General features: G+C 57.4%; 1 protein-coding gene across 1 annotated transcript in view; it reads left to right on the top strand.

Annotated features, from left to right (window-relative positions):
* The first annotated feature begins 4,320 nt into the window (after positions 1–4,320).
* Positions 4,321–19,163, top strand: part of QSOX2 (quiescin sulfhydryl oxidase 2) — a 29,098-nt gene continuing 14,255 nt past the window's right edge. The window contains exons 1-5 of the mRNA XM_036856211.1: positions 4,321–4,654; positions 15,763–15,863; positions 17,435–17,483; positions 18,108–18,213; positions 18,349–18,439. Of these exons, the coding sequence (XP_036712106.1) occupies positions 4,324–4,654; positions 15,763–15,863; positions 17,435–17,483; positions 18,108–18,213; positions 18,349–18,439 (678 nt within the window). The 5' untranslated portion in view covers positions 4,321–4,323. The remainder of the gene's footprint in view (positions 4,655–15,762; positions 15,864–17,434; positions 17,484–18,107; positions 18,214–18,348; positions 18,440–19,163) is intronic.

The following is a 19,163-nucleotide window of genomic DNA, read 5'->3' as shown; positions in this document are numbered from 1 at the left end:
GGTAACGTGGGCATTTAATTATGCTAGGAGCCCACGTCCTAAGTCCTGCTCTACTTCTTCCTGGGGGTGTGGCAGGGACACCGGCCCCCATGCCTCCATGACTACCGTCACTGCCCTCTTTACCGTGTCATTGTGAGGACACAGAGGAGAGCCTGTCCCCACCAGGCTCCATCCCCGGCACGTGGCAAGCACTCAGGAATAATCCTCCTTGTAAGTCTTCCGGAGAACGGCTGGTGTCCTTAACCAGCTGAGCCCGACACCAAACGCCGGCTGAAGGGGTGTGGAAGGCGGCGCCCGCTCTGGGGTCGGGGCTGCAGGTGGAGTTGTCTGCCCCCTTTTTCCCTCACCCTCGTGCAGAACTTCCCCCATCTGGGGGGGGGCACTCAGAGAAGGGACAGCTGGCCCTGCCCTCCAGGGCTCATGTCCATTCATCCGGACGCCAGCTGGCATGACCAGGATGATGACCAGGGAGGAGACTCAGGGCTGAGAAGGGGGTTCTACCTTTGTCACCGGCGTCAGAACGGGCCCTCCAGGTGTTGGGGGCACCCGGGTTTGAGAGTTCCTCTGCCACATACGTTCCATGCATGCTTAACCACGGCACTTGGCTCCCCGAGCCTCAGTTTTCCCCTCTGTAAAACAGGAATACCAATATCTCATTTCATCAGCTCTAAGATGCAAAACTTCCCGACATTTCAATCCCTTCAAACTCAGAGTGCATCTCACAAATCTGAGAATTATCTGTGATACGTGCCACCCCACTGGCAGCACATGCAATTGCTGGGGTGGGTCTCAGTGCCCCGAAATGCAGGTGGCTCTCCAGCAGGGAGGAGGAGTAGACTTGAGGAGGGTGCCGAGGAGGGGGCGCCGGGTTTCAGCAGGGAAGCAGGGCCTGGCTAATCCTTGTAAGTTTTTACTGTTCTCAGACACAACCCCACCCCCTCGTTTGACTGTTTCTGCATTTGGCTGCATTGTACAATCAATGCATGGTTTTCCTAAGAACTTGTCATTAAATCAATCGTGTGTTCTAGGGCCAGAGGCCCTTTGGATTTGAGAAACTGTGGCGTTGTTTTTAGGGTGCAGCCTCCCAGTGCTGGGCTAAAGCAGCACATAGGCCCACTGGCTGCCCCAGAGAGCAGGGGTCCCAGAGACCTCCCCTCCAACCCCCTCAGTGTCTGGATGGGGACACAAGGCCTAAAGAAAGAGCTGTGAGTGACAGTGGGACTTGAACCTGGGGAGGGAAGGGGCACGGTCCTTCCAAGTGGCCTTGAGTGTCTCCTAAGGCCTGAATTTTGTTCCCCCCAGAATTCCTATGTTGAAGCCCTAAGCTCCAATGGGATGGTGTTAAGAGGTACCTTTGGGAGGTGATCAGGGTTTGATGAGGTCATGAGGGTGGGGCCCCCACGATGGGGTTAGTGACCTTACGAGAAGAGACCAGAAAGCCCCCTCTCCTCTGTCCACACACAGCACAGAGGAAGGGCCAGGTGAACACAGGCGAGAAGTGGCCGGCCATCTGCCAGCCAGGAAGTGAGTCCTCACCAGAAACTGACAATGCCTGCACCCTGATCTCGGACAGCCAGCCCGTGAGAAATAAATAAATGTCTTTTGTTTAAGCTGCCTGGTCTGCAGTGTTCTGTTGCGGCAGCCTGAGCAGACCAAGACAGTGTTCAAAAGCTAAGCCCCCCGGGCTTCCCTGGTGGCACAGTGGTTAAGAATCTGCCTGCCGATGCAGGGGACACAGGTTCGAGCCCTGGCCCGGGAAGATCCCACATGCCGCGGAGCAACTAAGCCTGTGTGCCACAACTACTGAGCCTGCGCTCTAGAGCCCGCGAGCCACAACTACTGAGTCCACGTGCCACAACTACGAAGGCTGCGTGCCTACAGCCCGTGCTCCACAGCAAGAGAAGTCACGACAATGAGGAGCCCCCGCACCGCAACGAAGAGTAGCCCCCGCTCACCACAACTAGAGAAAGCCTGTGCACAGCAACGAAGACCCAACGCAGCCAAAAATAAAAACAAACAAATAAATAAATAAATTTATTTAAAAAAAAAAAGGCTAAGCCCCTCCTGGAAGAGTGAAGCAGGTGTGCAGGTGAGGCCTAGACTCCTTCCCGACAGCCTGGCCTTGACCATCTTTGCCAACTGCATGACCAGATCCTGGTCTGTTTGCTCAACAGTCACCATAGGACTTCATGGCCATCCCTCCCAGCCTGAAGGCAGGGGGGTGGGGGTGGGGAATGAGCCAAGCCTCCAGACCAAATCCACTCGCTGCTCCGTCTTGATCTCCACACGTTCTTCTGCCTTCTCTCCCCGCCCCCCAGCACTGCTCCTCTGGTCCCCTCCTCTCCTCAGCCCTGCAGCCGCAGGCCCAGGGCTCAGCATGTGGCCAGCCCTCTCGCTTCCTCCTGTGGGGACCTCAACCAGCCCCGACTTACCATCTGAGCCCCAGCCTCACGCAGCCAACCAGTGGCCCGACACCAACCGCAGATGTTGAAAAGGTCTCTGGAATTCAACAGGGCCAGGCCAACTTTGATCTCCACTCTCACCTCTGCACTGCTCTCCCACCCCCTCCCCTGCAGTCTTTCATCTCAGCAAAGGGCAGCTTCATTCTTCCAGCTGCTCCGGCCAAAGCCCGGCAGGCAAACGTGACCTCTTTGTCGCATACCCTGGATTTAATCCACCACGTATCCTACCCTTCATACATACCCGAAGTCTAACCCTTCTCACCAGCACCATGGTCCACCCCTTGCCTGAGCCCCACTGTGTCTTGGAGGGCGGCGATGGCCCCTCAAGGTTCTCCTGCTTCTTCTCTTCCCCTGGTTTGCTGTCCTTCTGGCATGCTCGCCCCTTCTGCCTCAGGGCCTTTGCACATGCAGTTCCTCTGCCTGGGCTGCTTGCCTCTTCTCACCTCCTTCACCCACGGTCTCCTTCTCAGAGAGGCCTTCCTGACCCCCTGTGTGCATGACCTCCTGCCCTGCTTTACTGCTTTTTATAGTACTTAACTTCACCTTACTTGTTTGTTTGTTTTGGGTCTCTCTCCTGCAATGCAGACCCAGTGGCACTCAGGCTTGGCTTTGTCTCCAGGGCTTGGTGTGGAGCAGAAGCCCAGCAAATGTTAGTAAAGGAAGGCAGGAAGAATGAATGGGGAGGGGGCACAAGTGCCTCGTCCAGGGGCCCTTTGGTTTGGATCATCTTATCCAGGGTTTTCTAACCCTTGTCTGAAACAAAAACAACAAAGCTCTTTTCAGACAGAATCTTACACAGAACCTCACAATGTAAAGGGCAGAGAGAGGATTACATTGCTATAAATGTAGTTTGTGTTCAGATCATCATTTACATATTTAACAATCACGCATAAGAGTGAGGTGGCCTGGAATGTGAGAATTTGACCTTCCAGGCCAATGGATGACGGATGCTGACTCACGTCTGCTCTGTGTCCACTTCCTTTCTTTTCTGTTTTGGTCACACAGTTCAGAGAAAATCTTGATATGCATAAAACAATTAGGAATAGCAATTGAAAAAACAGGTCTGCTGTCATACTGAGCAAACAAGCCATAGGAATCTTTATTTCCTAGGTGCGCAGAGAAGTCATCCCTGAACGTTCCAAAATTTAGCTCTGTAACACATCTGAGTTTGTGCGGGTGTTTTGTTACATTTTATGAGTTAAAATCTCATATTAAAAAGTCAAGGTCAGCGTTGCAGACCCTCTGAAGCCGCAGGTAGGGTTGCCAGGGAAAACACAGGACGCGCAGTAAAATGTGAATTTCATTTAAACAGCGGATCGTTTTGAAGTCTAAGTATGTCCCATTAAATTTGCATTTCAGGTATGATACATACGTAGACTTAGAAACAACTCTCGAAAAATAACCCAAAAACAAAAAACAGCTCTCCGTTTATTTGAAATTCACATTTAACTGAGCGTCCCGTACCTTCACTTGCTAAATCTGGCGACCCCATCCCAGCTTGGGGTGGGGAGGGGGGTGTGTCTGCGGAGGCGGTGAGAGTGGGGGCGGGGCATGGAGGGGCGGAGCCGGGCGCGGTCCGAAGGCGTGGCCAGGCCGTTGGGGCGGGGCCATGAGTTCAGGGGCGGGGCAGGAGGCGTGACCAGGCGGTTGGAGGAGGGGCGAGTCGGTGCCTGGCTCTCAGGGTCCGGGACTGAGGGGCGCCTGGGAGCCGGGGCCGGGAGCGCGGGGGCGGAGCTGGGGGCGGGGCCTGGTCTCCGTCGGTGGGGGCGGGGCCTGGCGCTGGAGGAGGGGCCGGGCGCGCGCGGCGCACGTGACGGCGGTTGCCAGGGTGAAAGGTCAGGCGCGGCGCGGCACTCCCAACATGGCGGCGGCCGGGACGGCGGTGTTGGCGGCGCGCAGCCCGGGAACCCAGGCGGGGACGGAGGCCCGAGTCCGGCGCCCGCCCCCGGCGCGGCCCTCGCGGCTGCCCCCGCTGCTTGTGCTGCTGGCGGCGGCGGCGGGGCCGGGCGCGGGCGGCGCGGCGCGGCTGTACCGCGCGGGCGAAGACGCCGTGTGGGTGCTGGACAGCGGCAGCGTGCGCGGGGCCACGGCCAACAGCTCCGCCGCGTGGCTCGTGCAGTTCTACTCCTCGTGGTGCGGCCACTGCATCGGCTACGCGCCCACCTGGCGGGCCCTGGCCGGGGACGTGCGAGGTGAGGCGCGCCCCCGCGCGGGACTCGACCCTGGCCGCTCGGCCTGGCACCTGTGACCCCCTGTTCTCCCCTCCGGCTCGCGGCAGCCTCTCAGGCCCCTTTCCCGTTGCCCTACGGGGGCACCTCGCATAGGCCGCCGCTGGCCTGCACCCCGGGGTGTGTCCCCCATATGACCCGTGAGATCCAGGGAAGTCGGCCGTCTCAAGTCATAATGACCAGAATCCTTCTCCCCCAGCCCTCACTCCACAGCTGGGGACAGGGAGGCCTCCCCATTATCGCCTAGCTCTCCAGACCCCTAGTTTTGAGTCCCTAAGACCTTCATTAACGCCCCAGGCCTTTATCCTAGCTGTGTCCCGACGTGCATCCCATCCTCAGTAATTCCACTGCAGTGCCTAGACTCCTCCTTCTTTGAGGATCCCCGTTCCTATTCCAAGCCACTTTCCCTGTAAGTCCTTCTTCATCCTCTTCTGGTTTAGTTAGATGAGCATATAGTGATTTCTCAGTGTCCACAACATAGATGTCCAACTACGCTGGAGACTTCTCTATAGAAGCAGAAAAAGACCTTCAAAGCATTTCATTGGTTGGTTCCTTGTTCATGGATACGCAGCCTTGGATAAATCTGTCACCCACCAAACTTCTGGTCACGTTCCCACACTTTATTGATGTTTGGCACCTTCCTCGTGTTGCAAATTGCTAATCGGTCACTAAGCTATTGGCCTGCTCTAAATGGCAGAGTTGTAGCCAATTAGGGGTTTTGCTGCAGGCTTCCTGCAAGCTGGCCATGCTTCAGAATGGAATGCGAATTGCTCTGAAGTGGGAGCTGGTCTCCAGCAAGAGTGGGGTTTGGCTGGACTCTTGCTGAGGTTGAGCTGACCTCTAATTATGTATTTCAGTGGGCAAGAGAGTAACAAATTGCTGGGTTCTCTTCCTGCACTTTAGTTTTACATCCAACCCTGTTGTGATTTTTTTATATCTAGACAGACTCATAACGAAACGTTAAAAAAGTCTAAATAGGGCTTTTGTGCATGATTGTAAATGATTACTTTTAGATGCGTCTCCTCTTGCCTTAGGGTGTTGGGGCCTGTTGATTCTAAAGGGTCCGTTCTTTGATCTAATGTTTTCTTGAGTCCCTAGTGTTTGGCACTGGTCAGAACTGAAATCAGAGACTATGAAACGGACATTTTACTCCTTAGTAGGTTTTTTATTTTAAGCCTTTGCTTTGACACCAAACAGAGGACTTTGCAATTCTCTTTTGTCATTGGGCGGCAGAAACACAGATAGGTAAATTAAAATGCGGGTAGCTCTGGCAAGATGTTTGTCACCTATTCTGTGCATATTTTGATTTTTTCAGTTTAGTGTCTGAAATATAAATGTTGTAAACCAGATCTGAGTGTTGCAAAGTATTTCATAGTTGAACCAGCATGTAAGGAGCCTTGAAAATTGTCCCTGGAACTCAGAAAGAAAGTTATTTTTGGAACCGAAACTAGTAAAACCCATACCTAATGGTGTGATTAACTTAACTGTTAGCTAAATAAGGTTATCTTAAACGAGTTGGACATCCTACAAGTCAAAGCAGGAAGAGCAGGCCTGAGACAGAAGGAGATGTGGCTGAGAGTGAAAAACAGCTGTGGCTCGAAAGACAGGGCAGGCAGGGGCAGGGTGAGGGGAGCGGCGGCCAGGGGGTCCTGAGAGCCAAACTGCCCGGGGGGCTCCCGAGCGCCAGCTCTAACTGGAGGCAGAGCCTTGGCACTTGGGGTCCCCAGAGAGAGCTCACCTGGGGACTTTGTCGGCCCAGCCCAGGCCTGCTGGATCAGAAGCTCTGGGCGTGAGGCCTGGCGTCCTGTCAGCACAAGCCCCAGAGGTGGAGGATTTCTGTGCTCAGGGACGCTAAGCCTGCAGGACCACTGCAGGAATGGGCCTGTGGCCAAAGGGGGCGGGAGCGTGGCTTATGAACTACTCCCTCGTGGCTGTCCACACACGAGAACGCCCCAGTAAAGGAACCCGTTACTTGGCCCTGGGGTCCCACGTGACTGGCCACAGGGCCCTTCCGGTGCCTCATTTCCGCGAAGTCCCCGTGGAACGCGTTGGGAAGAGCTGCCCTCACCCTCACCGAGGAGGCTGGCGCAGCCCCTCTGCCCAGCGCCTTCTTCTGGCCGCGGGCCATCACACAGGGGAGGGGGCGCCCAGCGCCCACAGGGTCCGGTCTGAGTGCAGTCATCACCCCGCTGTCACTGCTTTGGGCCGGCTCCGTCACTTGTGAATTGGAGTGTCCGGTGAGTCCCGGGGCACGCAGACCTTGGACTAGGCCCGTCAGCTGCCTCTTCCCACCCCTCTTGAAATGCAGTGTCCAGCCAGCTTGCCCCATCTGCCCCCCACCCCAGTCTCGACAGCAGTGTGGCTTCTAGAAGGTGGGTGGTTACAGTACAGCCTCTACTCCCTGGCTTGAGATTGCCTGGGGCGGGGGCGGCGGTCACTGAGCTAGAGGAGCACCTGCTTCCCCTGCTGTCCCCCCATCAGCGCCTCCTAAGTGGCCTCTCCCACTTGCTCAGAGTGGGTAGGGGTCTGCAGAGGGCGGGGCGCCTCCGCTCGGCAGGGCCTCTCTGTGCACAGCTTAGGGACACCTTTGTTTTCCTAAAAGATTTGGATTGAACTTTAGCTCTTCGCTGATATTTTCAAAATTTTAAAAATAATTGGTTTTCCTTCTAAGAAGATGGCTTAACAAACAAAAGGTCTACTGTTGGGTGCCAACCGTCCTCCCAGCGTTTACGTAGATCTGGCTCAGGCCTGTCACTTCTAAGTCCTTCGCGAAACAAAACCCTGCTGTGTCCCTGAAAATCCTTTTGCCCGGAGCTGTGATGTTAGCTCAGTTGGTGATGCCACTTCCTTTTGAGGTGGGAGCTGAGACACCTGTGGGGGGGCAGCCCCCCCCCCCCCCCCCGCCCCAAGACGGCCCTGAGGAGCCGCGGAGACTTTGTCGAGGCAGGAGTGTCCCTGCCAGCATCACCGGGTCCTGGTGTCCGGCCCGGCCCATCTCTCCTCCGCTCTGTCTTTGGGGAAGAGCGCCAGGGAAGCAGGGGCAGGTTTTCTGTCATTGGCCCCAGAATTCTTGATGAGAGACTCAGAGGGGCGCCCCGGAGCTGGCAGGCAGGCACCCGCCGCACGCCCCTTCTCCTCCTGTCCCCCACGTGTGGTCACACGGTTGAGTGGCAGGCCGGGGGCACCAGAGCCCCGACGGCTCGCTCCTGGCGTCTGCGGGGACAGCCGGGCACCTTCTTGCTGCCGGCCCTTGGTCTCACCTCCCGGTGAGCTCTTCATCACCAGCGGTCTCCTGGTCAGCATGGCCGGAGGCCTCGTGGACGTGAACTGGACCACCTGGTGTTCCCCACGGATCATTACCTGTGCACTGCAGAAGGAGGCGGGACTGAGGGAGGAGGGGTGCTGATGGAACGGGAGCTCGCCTGGACCCCAGAGAGGTGGGTGGGCAGGGACGCCCCCCCCCCCCCGTTATGGGCCCAGCAAAGCCTGTCGTGGGCTCCCGCCACCAAGACTCGTCTGCAAGACCCAGACTTCATTGCGACCAGGTCCAGAGGGACAGCGCTGCTGTGTGAAGCCCGCGACACTGAGTGAAGGAACCTGGTGGTAAACGCCGCTGGCCCTGCCTGGGCTTTGCAGGCGAGTCAAGGACCTTACCGATCTTGGGAGCTTTTCCTGCCTCGTGATGCACAGCCTCCAGCCAGCAGGAGCCCGTCCGCATCCAGTGGGCTCACTGCAAAGCCTGCGGGACCACGTACAGTGTCAGCTTAACCACACCGGGCGAACTCGGGGCGTGAAAGGATGCTTGAGACCCAGTCCCGGCCCTCTGCCCCGTGGCGAGGCTGAGGCAGAGCGCCCAACTCCAGGCTGCTCTGGGGGGCTCGTGTATAACGCGTGCTCCTTAGCATGAGGCTTAGTTTCTGCCTAGGCCTGTGTGTCCTGATTTGCAGCTTGAACGTGGAGCTTATCTAAAAAGCCCTTTGCTCGTCCAGGAAGGGGCCTGTGCAGGGACCAGAACGTCCTCCAGCAGCTGGAATGTGGGATCAGAAACCCCAGCGTCCCCCTGACTTCCCTAGGATGAGGAGGAAGAGGAGGCCATAATGGAGCTCTGGGCCTTAAGCACAACACTCGGTTGCATCCTTTTAAGCCTCGGAGGTTAATTAATCTGTACTGTAATCATTTTCTAGAACCAATTGTTGCTTGACCATAAATCAGACTTTTATAGATGTTTTATTAGAACTTGATAAGTAATGGTGAAAAGTTTAATCCTGTTAGGTTAAGTAATATGGTTACTTGACAAGGAAACCTGAAATAAATTTTAGTCCACTGTGTATAGAAGCTTAATTGTTTCACAGGTATTTTTTAAGCCTGTGGTACTAAAAACAGACGGGCTCATGAGTGGGAGTGAGGAACGGGCGCGGGCCTCACTGCTGCTCCCTGTGGAGGCTCTGGTGGCCTCCCTGCCTCGCAGCTGGCGCGCTTCACCCCCGTGTCTAGTTGGGGGTGGCTGACGCTGTCTTGTCCTGAAAGCAGGCAATTTGCATTCGGTTTAGAGCGCTTCTCTCCTTTGTGTGGTGGGGTCCCAACAGGTGGGAGAGGCAGGAGGAGGGGAGGGTACCAGCTGAATGGGCAAAGACCCTGAAGCTCAACCTCTGAAATGGTTTGCATTTTATTTGATAAAATAGACTGTCTCCCTTTTGTGTGGGGTGAATGCCGTCCATCTGCTAGGATACTTGCAGTGGCTGCTGGCGCCTCTGTAACCGAAATTCTCCCTCATCTGCCTCCTTCCGGGCCTTCCCGCGGCTTCTTTCAAAGGTGGACAAAGGCCGCGTGAGGTGTGGGCAGGCCCCGCGCCAGGCTGCCGCCTCGCCGGGGCGCGCCGTCTGGAGTGGAGCCCTGGCCGCCTGTGGACGTGGGAGCCCTCGGGCCGGGCAGGGGGCTGTCCTCTGCCCGCCAGCGCGCGCCCTGCCAGAGCAGCGCCGGACTTCGGCTCTGCGTTAATCCAAGTGCGTTCCCTTTCCCGTGGACCCCGTCCTCCGGGGGAGGTGCAGACAACGAACGGAACGGAAAGCGGGCAGCATGAACAGTGGGTTGGAGGGGTGAGTCCTAGGAAGGGGAGCGGGGCGGAGGGAGCGGCGCAGGGCAGGGCCGCTGAGCGAGGGGCCCGCCACGTGGGGGGACGGCAGGGCCGAGGCCCGGGGCGGGCGAGACCGAGCCGCGTCCAGAGGGTCCAGCTCCGGAAGGGGCGGGGGGAGCCGTGCTCTCCCTCCCCCTGGCCAGCAGGGAGGAAGAGCAGCTTTCAGCTGGGGCCACACGACCTGGTTCCTCTGGAGGATCCCTGGCTGCTCCCTGGGGGACTGAGGGCCAGAGGCCCGCTGGCCGGCGGGAGTGCCGCGGGGAAGGGAGGCGCCCCACCCCGCGCCAGCTCGCTTCGTGAGGGGCTGACGGGCCTGGGGCGGGTGGGTTGTGGAGGGTAGTAGCGCTTGTTCTCCAGAGCGTTCAGGTGTTTGGGAGTGGCGTCCAGTTGGCGACCGGGAGGAAGGGCGGCTTCCAGGCGGAGTGCGCTCTGGGGTAGATGGGGTTTGGCCAGACTTGCCAAGTGAAACAGCTGGCAGCCCGGGGCTCTGTAGCGTCACTGTGGCGTTCGTTTCCAGGGCACAGCTGCCGTTACCGCCCTTGGCCCGGCGCTGCCCCGGTCGGGCTAGTCTTCTTCCACATCCTGCTGCTGAGACACATTTAAAACTTGGACAGAAGGGTGGGACTCGTGTCCTCTCAGTGTCATGTGGCCTCAGCCCCAGGTTCCCCAAGGGCCAAGTCCAGGGGGTGTACCTGTGTTTGACCTTTGCTTAATGACTGTTAGTTCAGGGCTCAGACTCAGGCTGCAGTGAACTCACAGACCTGATCGGGCAGAGATGCAAATCGCTTCTGTCCAGTGGGAAGGGGAACCCTGCTGGCGTTGGCCAGCTCTGTCTCAGCTGGGTGGTGCTGGTGGCCGTGTGCTTGGTCCTCTCTCACCCCGAACGGGTCCTTCAGTAACCAGGTCAGGGCATGTGTGACACCTGTTCCCTCTGCAATGTATGAGTCATGCTCTTAGCTTTTTGAAAATTACGCCCTGATACTGACTTAGGATGGACTCAGTGTAGGGAACCCTCATGCTAGTACATTTACCAAGCATTTCATCTGTTAGAGACGTCCAAGGAAAGACTAGGCCAGCGTAAGTTTTTCTAAAACATCCCACAAAGCATTTCAGCGCGGTCGGACTGCTCCTGAGGCACCGTTGCTTTTTCAGGTAACACCTCAGCTTTTCACTGTTATGCTGGGAATAAGCAATTGGTTAAAAACCTGGGGGAAACCAAGGTTGTTTTTCTTTTTCTTTTTCATTTTGAAGCCACTGGCAGTTGTACTCTATTTTGAAGGGCTGGGTCTACCTGCTGGGTGCCTGGGACACTTGAAGGCGCTTTGGAGGCTGAAAAACCCGAGTAGGAAGATATAATCTAGGGTCTCTGTTTTACAGCTGGGGTGACACAGGCACAGAGAGACTCCTAAGTTTCCCAGCTCCTCGAAACCTGGTGGCAGAGCGGGTGTGGGCCGGACGCTCTGCCTGCAGCCGGGTGTCCTTATGCTGTCCGGCACTGCCTGCTGCATTGGGGTGGGACACAGTGAGGCTGCAGGACCTTTGGGGTCCATTCAGGGCGGCGGCCCGGTGCCGGCTTGAAGGGGTGGTTGGTGCACACTGACTCCCTCCCAGGAGGGCTCCCAGGGTGCTGGTGCCTGCGGGTGCCCACCCCCGGCAAAGCCTGATTCCCCACCCAAGCATCCCCTGTGTCAGGCCAAAAAGAACTTTCCACCTTTTCACTGGGAAGGTGCGAGTTGACGCTGAGCTGGACGAGTGTGACCTGCCAGTTGAGGGCGGGCTGCCCTGCCTGGAGACTTATGAGAAAAGCACGCTTGGGCCTTCCCTGGCGGTCCAGCGGTTAAGACTACGCGCTTCCACTTCAGAGGGCGCGGGTTCGGTCCCCGGTCGGGGAACTAGGATCCCACATGCCGTGTGGCCAAAAACAGAAAAGCGAGCTCAAGGTCAGTGTGTCATGAATGTAACAGGAGGTGGGGAGGTTCCCTGCCGGGCGGCCTCCTCTGCCTTCCCGGCTGCTGCCCAAAGGCCCAGCCTGGCACAGCTCCAGGGCAGCACGCCGGGTCCCCCTCGGTCATCCTGTGGGGACTCTGAGCTGCTTCCTCACCGGTAAAGTAGGAAGGGGGACAGTGGCATCCCAGGCTTGGCTGTGAGGCTCTCCCAGGATCACGAGGAGCAGCGATGCCGTGAAAGCTTTGAGTCCCGAGCAGGACGGGGGAGGGGAGAGCGGCCCTCGCGGCACACGTGCATCGTGCGGGTCGGGCCTGGCCGGCCGTGGTGCTGTGGGTGGAGTGCCAGGCCCTTCCGCTCCGTCCGTGCGTTCAGGCCCGTGACGTGGCTGCGTCCTGTGGTCGAGGTGGGGTGCCACGCTCGCGAATGGGTTCCTGCCCTCTGGGGTGGCCCACGTCTAGTGAAGAGAAGGTGTGAGATGTGTTGGGAGTACAAGGATTGTCTGTACGTTTAAGAAGGGGCCACGTTGTGCAGAGGCTTTTTAAAGTTGTCAGAGGAAACGGCTGCTTCATTCCACGCGTGACTGTCTGAGGGTTTGGGGGGGCGGACGTTAGGGTGGCGGCGTCGGGGGGCGCTGAGTTGGAAGTGGGGCACGTCTTCGTCTGGAGGCAGCAGGACCAAGCGGGGAGAAGATCCTGGTAGGACCCTCCGCCTCGGTGGAGGGCGGGCCGGGCGCCTCGGGTGCTGCGTCTGCTCTGCCTGCCTGGACGGCGGGCCGCGGGCTCTGGAGCCGCCGAGCCGACTGGACCTCGGGCGGAGCTCCAGCCCCGCCTCCTGCGTAACAGCCAGCTGCCCGCCGGGCAGGCCCCACAGCGCGTAACCTGTGAACTTGCTCCGCTTGGAAAGAGAGGCTGGCGGGGCTTCTCTTGCCCTGGTGACCGCTCCTGGGCAGGGCCAGGGATGGCCTCTGTGAGGAGGCGACATGTGCGGCGCTGAGGGAGAACGTGGCCGGGCGCTCAGAGGACAGTGTCCACCCGAGGACCAGGTCCTGTGGGCTGAGAGCTGGGCGCGTCGTGGTGGGGCCAGTGTCCCCGCGCGGGCCGGGCAGAGTCTCGGGCTGGGGTGGGTGCCGGGCCCCGATCCGGGTCTGCGGGCCGAGCAGCCCGTGGAGCCCGTGGTTCTCATTTGCGGTCGCGGAGCGGTCGAAGCGGGCCCGTGCGTGAAGCCAGCGCCGTGTTAGAGTTGGGCGGGCCGGCACCCGGGCCTGCGGCCTCCTCTCCCTGCGGCCGCGCGCGGCAGCCGTGCTGGGTGCTGTTTGCGGCCTCCTACACCGGGGATCCTGGGAGGTGCAAGGTGAGGAGCGGGACACGCGGCCTGGGCAAGTACCCTGAGGTTCCCAAGTTTTCTACATTTATTTTTATAAGTAACACGTACTTATTAAGAAGAATCTGAAAAACAAAAAAGTGGGCCCAAGTCCCACCGTGAAAACTGCACCCTCGTGAACGGCTTTTTCTGTCCGGGGCTGGCTCCGTTGTGTGCATAATGTCAGCTCTTGAAGCAGTTTTCCGTTTTCTTTCTCTCTGGGTCCTAGAGCACTTTTTTTGAAGATGGAGTGAAAGCGTGCCATGGAGATTCTCAGTAAGCCCTGAAGCCCTGTGTCTGTGCGCCGGGGCGGAGGTAGCAGGAGCGCGGTGGCGGGTGCGCCCACAGCCCGGCCGCCGGGGCGGAGGCGGCCCTGGGAGCCCGGCAACCTGCCACCCGTGCATCCTGCCCTGCGTCCGGGCCTCTGCCGCGCTAAGTGGATGAGGGTATTAACTGTTCTTCCTTAGGTCCTTGTAATTGGACACTCCAGAAAGATGTGACCTGTGATTCGGGAGGGCTCTGGGAATTTTGTTTTCCATCCATTTAAATGGCCTCGAGATGAACCGGTTTCACTGAGGCCACATTAAGTGGAACACTATTCGGTCATTGATTGTGAAAGCAGAACTTCGGTTTTTTTCTTTTTTCTTTTGTTTTTTACTTGATTCTTTGCATTATATTAACGTCGGTAAATATTTTGTATAATTACAGAGGAAAAAGGCATGTTTTTTTTTTAAGATTTTTTTTTTATTTTAATGTGGACCATTTTTGAAGTCTTTATTGAATTTGTTACAATATTGCTTCTATTCTGTGTTTTGGTTTTTTGGCCCTGAGGCATGTGGGATCTTAGCTCCCCGACCAGGGATCGAACCTGCACCCCCTGCATTGGAAGGTGAAATCTTAACCACTGGACTGCCAGGGAAGTCCCAAAGGCATGTATTTTTAGGGAAAAGTGGTATATGAGGTGGAAAAAAAAGTAATGATTGAATCGCTAATATGTAGAAGCCGTCATGTTTGTATAATACTTAGTGATGGGCAGTATTTTCTCTCTCCTTCCAGGCATGCTTTTAATACAACCTCTGAAGTCTCAGGTCTTAGCAACACTCTGAGAAAACCCGTTTGGCGTGATTTATAACCAAATGACTAGTTTAGATGGGTGGTGTCTGTCAGAACTCACCAGCGCCTCAGGGACGGACCCGTTGTCAGTTCCTACTCAGAAGTCACATGGTACAGAAGGCGGCTAGCGGGACTCGCCCTGTCCCTGGCCCGTCCCCTCCGGCCAGTCCTGCCCGGGTGGTTCTCTGCTCCTCTGTGTGTCTGCAGAGGCCGCCAGCTCATCCTGCTTCCCCTGCAGCCCATCCCCCTGTAGGCGAGGAGCCAGGAAACGTTTGGGAATCTTACTGTCCCAGAGAAAGGGAGCAAATCTTTAAAGGGAAAACCTCACTGGAGGATGTTGGGGAGACCGCTCCTTGGAAGCTGGTGACCGAAGGGACGAGCTCCGCCCTGACCGCTGGGTGAGCCGCGCCTCGGGGTCTCCAGGGCGCAGCTTCGTCTGTACAGACTGCCCCCACCCCCCGCCGTCTGGCCTGCAGCCCTCGGGAATTAAAGTGTTGGGCGGGGGGAGGGGGGGTGTCAGTAAGAAGGAAGGCAGCCAAAGGTCACCCATCTCCTGTTGGAAGAATGCCACACCACCTGGGAACTGGCCTCCCCCAAAGCTGAGATCTAGGTCCGCATGTTTACAGAAAACCCGGGGGCAGGGGGCAGTCACAAAATCCAGATGGTGGGAGACCGCGGGTGTAGAAGACAGGCCTTGTTTGGACGCGATTTAAACAAAGTAAGCAAAAATGGGACAATTAGGAAGATTGGACTCCCGACCAGATGTTTGTTGCTGTTGAAGCATGTTGGTCTGAGTTGGTGTGGTGCCGGGAGGACGCTTGTGCTGGGAAAGAAGCTCTTCCCTTTGGGAGGCGCGTGGTCGGTTATGTCGAAACGACTGGCTGGCGGCGGCCCACTTGGCACAGTTGGGAAGGGGCTCAGGGTTTGAGTGAAACAAGACTCAACTGTGAGCTGGTTAAGTGTTGATATTAAAGGTAGGAAAAAAATATTTAAAACTGCTCCTTTTCTACTCCCAAGAACGGCAGCAGTGTCTGAGGGTGTGGGAAGGGCCTCGGGGAAAGCATTCGGAACCACTTCCTTGGTGTTTGCACACGGCTGTGTCTTTGGCCTGAAAGACCGTTGGCCAGACGCTGCCGGCCTTTCCTCTCGTTCGAGTGAGTACGCGGGAACGCTCTGGCTAAACGGCCTGGACCGCGTGCGTCCAGTTAAACTGTAAACGCTGTCCCGGTGTCCCTGACGGAGGGCCGGCCACGGGCTGATGACAGCCCTCCGTTCCCGGCGCTCTCATCCGTCTCGGGGTCGTTTAATTCGGAGACCGAGGAGGCTGCGGGGCGATTTGCAGGTTCGGCAAACAGCGCTTTGCCGTGTCGCCGTCACCGATGAGGGTCCCGTCCTCTTTCCCAGCTCAGCTCAGGACTGTCCCGAGGGTGGACGGGCTTGCGGGACGGCCCGCGAGGCTGCGGGCCTGGGTGGACCGTGGGGACGGGGCCGCGCTGACGGTCTCACTCCTGCTTTTCAGACTGGGCCGCTGCCATCCGAGTCGCCGCCCTGGACTGTGCGGAAGAGAAGAACCACGAGGTGTGCCGTGCCTACGAGATCCACTTCTACCCCACCTTCCGGGTGAGCACCTCCTCCGTCCTCGTGGCGGCGGCTTTCAGTTGAAACCCACCACCTATGTAATCCCTGCATTTTCAGCATTTGGGGCGGGCGTCTTGAAACGTAGCGGGGATTCTGTTTGCAGAGGGTCACCTCTCGTTCCACCCCGTTGGGTTGCCCGTGTCGTGCTGGGACTGTACCCGCAGCTCCTGCTGACACCCAGCGAGGGGAGGGGGGTGAGGCCTGCAGGTGGGGGCGCGGCCGGGAGCTGCCCTGAGAGCCGGTCTGAGGCCTCCAGCCGTCGACACGCGGCGATGGGTCTGGGTGCCGGCGTGTGCCCGGCCTGCCCGGCCGTGTGCCTGGCACGGCTGTCCCTCCGACAGGCCTGTCCCTGTCTCTCCCACTAGGGGGCGGGCTGGAAGCTGAGAAGCAGACCCAGGTCTGTGTGCGCATGTGTGTGGTCCCTCGCCTGCACACGAGCGCATCACGATGACTTGACATCTCAGGAAAAAAGCTGAGCTTTTGGAAGTGACCTCTGAGAAGCTTGGAGGCCCCCCTGCCTCTCAGCCCTCACATCCCACGCTCTCTGTGGCGCAGCGTCCCCTAAGTGTTGACCTGGTGACAGCCGCGCATCCGTCGCCTGGCTGGGCCGCGCCCACTGGTCGGCCTGGTGCCCCAGCCCCACCAGAGTCACCCTCCCCTTGAGCCCTGTGCCGAAACGTGTTCCTGTTCTATTTTCCTGCCTTACTTTGTTTCAGCTTTACACACAGGGCTCTGTGTGCTGTGTGTGAGCTTCGGGCCTCCTCTTTTTCCTAACAGGACGTTGCTAGAATCACCCGCACACCAGCTGGGGCTGGGGTCCGCTGGCAGGGCGGTTTACCGCTGTGGGCCCTGAGCTGCCGTGGGCACTCACGTGTGTGTCCTGTGCCGCCTGGCGCCGGCCTGGAATGCGGTGCTGGGCCTTCCCTGCTGACGGGTGACAGGGAGTGATCACTGCTCCACGGGTGGCCCTGTCTGTTGGTGTCATTTGCCCGTTTTCTTCTCCCGCGTGTGTGCTTTTCTGACTGATGTACAGGAGTCCTGTGTCTTCCCGACACTCGCCCTCCTTCAGCTATGCGTGTCCGGGGGTGTCAGCACCCAGCCTGTCACTATTGCCACTGTCTTTACTGTGTCTTTTAACGAAGAAGGTTTTTAATTTTGATGTAAAATCCTTTTGTTCTGCTCAAAGACACTTGATATAGTGCCTGCCCTCGTCCCTAGGAGTTTTTGTGTCGTTGAGCGGACGTACCGTGAATATCTAGCACCAGGAGCCTTTAGGGGACGTGCCGTCAGCCATAGTTCCAGCCCTGTTGGGGCAGAAAATGTAGACAGCGGGGTTCCGGTTGGTACTGAGCAGCCACTCGTGAATCTGGAGGGAAACACTATCATCCACAGAAACACATAGAAATGTGGTTCGTCATCAGTCAACGTAAAGTTTCTGGAGAAGAGGGACGAAAGCTCTCAAAGATGATGGTCGTTTTGTTGCTTAAAGATTAAACGTTTACACAGACGCCAGGCAAGGCTGTTTCTTATTTGTTCTATGTTTTTCTTCTTAGTATTTTAAAGCATTTGCAAAAGACTTTACAACTGGAGAAGATTTTAAAGGTAAGGACCTAAGTGTTCTGTTCTACTGTCCTAGATTCCTTCCCTCTTAGACAAATCTATTCAAGTGAGACTAGAACACGCCCTGGATGGGTCTGGCCCTCACCCCGGCTTTGGCACGTTTACCTCGGCACGATTGGCCCTTTCTTTCCTGTAAGGGTTCAAACGGTCCTAGTTTCAGCGAGAATTCTTTCTTCTGTGCTTTGCCTTCCTTGGCAAATATGGTGGTGAAATTTATTTTCTTAAGTAAACTTTTCTGGAAAAAAGAAGAGTTTGAGAAGTGTACACATCACAAGGGCACCCCGATGAATTTTTGTCAGTGATCCCCCCCAACTCCCCCCGGGAGCCCACAGTGAGGGCAGTCTGCCTGCCTCTGAACTTGGTATAGATGGACACATGCCTGTGGCCTCTGTCTCCACGCCGCGTGTGTGTGTGCGCGTGTGCGTGCGTGGGGGGGCGCCCCCCCGTGGCCGTGTGTCCCTGGAGCTCACCGATTCCCACACTGGTTGCTGAGAGGCCTCCCGGCATGTGAATCCACGGCCGTGTGCGCTCGCACCGTCAGGGCCCTGGGGTGGGACGGGCGCTCGGCAGGCAGACGCGGCCGTGACGGTGGGTCCCGCCCTGCAGGGCCGGACAGAGAGCCGCAGACGGTGAGGCACACGATGATCGACTTCCTGCAGAGCCACACGGACGAAGGCAGGCCTCCCGGGTGCCCGTCTCTGAACCCCATTCGGTGCGTAGTGCTGTAAAAAAGGTGGCACGCTGCAAGCTGAGTTTAATTTTGTAAAGTAGAGACTTGCATTAAGTGACGTGGGCACTGGTCTACGGTGGCCTTGAAAGCACTAAAAGCCTCTTTTCCTCTTAAAAGGCCCAGGGACGTTCTTTCTCTCATTGACAACAGCAGTGGCCGTTACGTGGCTGTCTTATTTGAAAGCAACAGCTCCTACGTTGGACGTGAGGTACTGTCTGCACCTCTTCCAGTGTTGGGTCTGTGATCAGATTCCTGTGTGACAGTAACTACGTCGCCTGATCTGTTGTATTCTCGGAATTGGCGTTTGTGTTATTCAGCAGACGCACTGGTTACAGAGAAGACTGTTGGGGCGAGGATCTGCCTCCAAGGGGAGAGGAAGCAGCTCCCGAGTGCAGCCTGGTCCTCTGGGTGGGGGGCCTGGTCCCCCGGGGTGGGCCAGGAGGGACTCAGGGCAGACCTGGCCCTCGGGACGCGCGTCTTCCCTGAGGGCATTCTCTCTTTCCTAGGCGTTATGATCAAGATTTTTTCTTTGCTGTATTCTGAACTCGCAACTTTTTTGCCAAATCCCAGATTCTGTGAAACAGTGTTTCTGTCGTGAATCTTTGCTTTATTTTCACTTCACACGTGTGGGTCTGAAGCCCTTGCCTTTGGCAAAGTCTCAGTAAAATCCAGGTGCCAGAAGCCGGGCTGGAGGGCAGGGATTCTTTACCCCGAGGTGTCCTAGGGATGAGAGAAGACACCTCACTCCGGAACTTAGACCCGGGTGCCATGTTTCTCCCTCTCTGCTGGCCTCCCGCCTGTTCTTCCGAGGTCGGGGCTCTGGGAAGGAAGTGTGGTGGTCCCAGTGGGGCTTTGGCTGCCGGCCGAGGCCCCTGGTTGGGACACGGCTCTGTCGCTCCTGAGAGAGAGGTGGTTCTGCCCCCGACTGTCCG

This window comes from Balaenoptera musculus, chromosome 6 (genome assembly GCF_009873245.2).
Source record: "Balaenoptera musculus isolate JJ_BM4_2016_0621 chromosome 6, mBalMus1.pri.v3, whole genome shotgun sequence".
Taxonomy (NCBI): domain Eukaryota; kingdom Metazoa; phylum Chordata; class Mammalia; order Artiodactyla; family Balaenopteridae; genus Balaenoptera; species Balaenoptera musculus.
The sequence above is the reverse complement of the archived record's forward strand: the minus strand, read 5'-3'. Positions and strand labels throughout refer to the sequence as shown.